The sequence below is a fragment of the Coregonus lavaretus genome (assembly GCF_964263955.1).
Source record: "Coregonus lavaretus genome assembly, contig: HAP1_SCAFFOLD_231, whole genome shotgun sequence".
In the NCBI taxonomy this organism is placed as follows: Eukaryota; Metazoa; Chordata; class Actinopteri; order Salmoniformes; family Salmonidae; genus Coregonus; species Coregonus lavaretus.
The window spans coordinates 568,164-570,663 of record NW_028163077.1 but is presented as its reverse complement, the minus strand read 5'-3'; the positions used below and the strand labels follow the sequence as shown (position 1 = coordinate 570,663).

The window sequence follows — 2,500 nt, the reverse complement described above, 5'->3', positions numbered from 1 at the left end:
GAGGGAGGGAGGGAGATGGGGTGAATAAGGGAGGGAGGGTTTAGGGAGGAAGAGAAATGGGGAGAGAGAGAGAAAGACAGGAGAAGGAAATGTGCTTAGAGACATTGACTCCACAGAGTCCATTCAAAACAGGTAATATGTTATTTATCCACATTATAAAGAATCAAGATGGTGTCCTTGTCCTTCAGGCTGCCTCAGACTACAGAAACCAGCTCCTGCCTCATGGGCCATTCTGACTCGGACAAGGCTTACTTACTTCATATTATAACAAGTAAACACACAACACATCTGAAAGTACAAACACAAGCTAATACATTCACATAAATATAAGAATATGGCTACTTCCCAAATGGCACCTTATTCCCTAATAGTGCACTACAGAGTCCTATTGGCGCTGGTTAAAATAAGTTTAACTATATAGGGCAGGGGGATTCAACTCTGACCCTACGAGGTCCAGAGCCTGCAGGTTTTCTGTTCTACCTGATCATTAATTTCTCCCACCTGGTGTCCCAGGTCTAAATCAGTCCCTGATTAGAGGGGAACAATGAAAAAATGCAGTGGAACTGGCTTGGAGATCCAGAGGGACATAAGGAATAGGGTACACTACAGACCCCTAAGGGCCCTAGTCAAAATAAGTGCACTACATTAGGTTGGGTGATTTATCGATGTGTGACATCCATCGTCGATGGTGACGACACGGTGACGTCACAAACGATGGTTTAGCATATTTAAACTTGCCTGCACCTCCAGAGTCTGGCAGCGCACAGCAGCACAGCACAGCCAGCACACAGCATGGCGACATGCCAAACGGCCTATTCCCTAACCGGCATAGCCTTAATGTTCAATACATATGGTAGTTATTAACATAACGCAACAGAACAGTGGAGGCTGTAGAAAGAGTGGAGAGCACCAAAGCAGTGGAGGCTGTAGAAAGAGTGGAGAGCACCAAAGCAGTGGAGACGTTCTGTAGAAAGAGTGGAGAGCACCAAAGCAGTGGAGGCTGTAGAAAGAGTGGAGAGCACCAAAGCAGTGGAGACTGTAGAAAGAGTGGAGAGCACCAGAGCAGTGGAGACCGTAGAAAGAGTGGAGAGCACCAAAGCAGTGGAGGCTGTAGAAAGAGTGGAGAGCACCAGAGCAGTGGAGACCGTAGAAAGAGTGGAGAGCACCAAAGCAGTGGAGGCTGTAGAAAGAGTGGAGAGCACCAAAGCAGTGGAGACCGTAGAAAGAGTGGAGAGCACCAAAGCAGTGGAGGCTGTAGAAAGAGTGGAGAGCACCAAAGCAGTGGAGGCGTTCTGTAGAAAGAGTGGAGAGCACCAGAACAGTGGAGGCTGTAGAAAGAGTGGAGAGCACCAAAGCAGTGGAGACTGTAGAAAGAGTGGAGAGCACCAAAGCAGTGGAGACTGTAGAAAGAGTGGAGAGCACCAAAGCAGTGGAGACTGTAGAAAGAGTGGAGAGCACCAAAGCAGTGGAGACTGTAGAAAGAGTGGAGAGCACCAAAGCAGTGGAGACTGTAGAAAGAGTGGAGAGCACCAAAGCAGTGGAGACTGTAGAAAGAGTGGAGAGCACCAAAGCAGTGGCGGCTGTAGAAAGAGTGGAGAGCACCAGAACAGTGGAGACTGTAGAAAGAGTGGAGAGCACCAAAGCAGTGGAGACTGTAGAAAGAGTGGAGAGCACCAAAGCAGTGGAGGCTGTAGAAAGAGTGGAGAGCACCAAAGCAGTGGAGGCTGTAGAAAGAGTGGAGAGCACCAAAGCAGTGTAAAATGTCAGATAGGGCCTAACGTGTTTTTCCCTCTCCAATGTGGGATGATCCTGGGCCTTTCCTCTGGCTTATCGTTTTAAACAGAAAGCAGCCTAATGGAAGAAAGAACGTTGCAGATGTGCTTAACCAGATGATCAAGATAAAATAACAATAGCCTACACTTGATACGGATATAATATTCGTTTTTTTTTAAAGGTAGGCTAATATAACTGATATCTGAGTATTTTTATGGACAAGAGAAACACTACCAAGTTGAAAACCATTCTGCAGCCTAGTCTAGATAAAAAGAACTAGGCCTAACACTGTTTCGTTTTGAAGCTAGCTGGTGGGCAGATGAAAGCAACATTCACCTCCACAAATGCTGTTTACATTGATATCCATACTGAATGAAGCACTTTTTCACTTAATTTAAGGGGGAAATTCACCTTAAAATATGTTTTATGCAACTGGGCCCAGAACTATGAGTGTGTAGTTACCTGGAACATGTCTGTGTTGTTATCATGAGTATACTCCACCACCACCGTCTGGACTCTGGACAACGTGTAGGAGATGCTGTGTTGGTCCTTGTTGCTGATAGCCTGGAGAGGGGAGGGAGGGAGGGGGAGGGGAGAGGGGAAGGAGGGAGAAAAGAGGAACGTTCAGTATAGAAATGTAGAACAGATAAGGTTCTGTCCTCAGCTCTTTCTGTTATGTTTCTATCTGCAAAGTTGCGTTCTAAACGTTTCCCCCTCCCTCCCTCCC

The 2,500-nt window shown here is 46.6% G+C and overlaps 1 protein-coding gene across 2 annotated transcripts in view; it reads right to left on the bottom strand.

The window, feature by feature from the left end:
- Positions 1 to 2,500, bottom strand: part of LOC311118522 (E3 ubiquitin-protein ligase pellino homolog 1) — an 82,460-nt gene that overhangs the window by 14,250 nt on the left and 65,710 nt on the right. The window contains exon 4 of one of the 2 annotated variants that reach the window (XM_084193317.1): positions 2,236 to 2,337. The exons of the other annotated variant lie outside the window; for it this stretch is intronic. Within the exon in view, the coding sequence (XP_084049443.1) occupies positions 2,236 to 2,337 (102 nt within the window). The remainder of the gene's footprint in view (positions 1 to 2,235; positions 2,338 to 2,500) is intronic. 2 annotated transcript variants of the gene reach the window in all.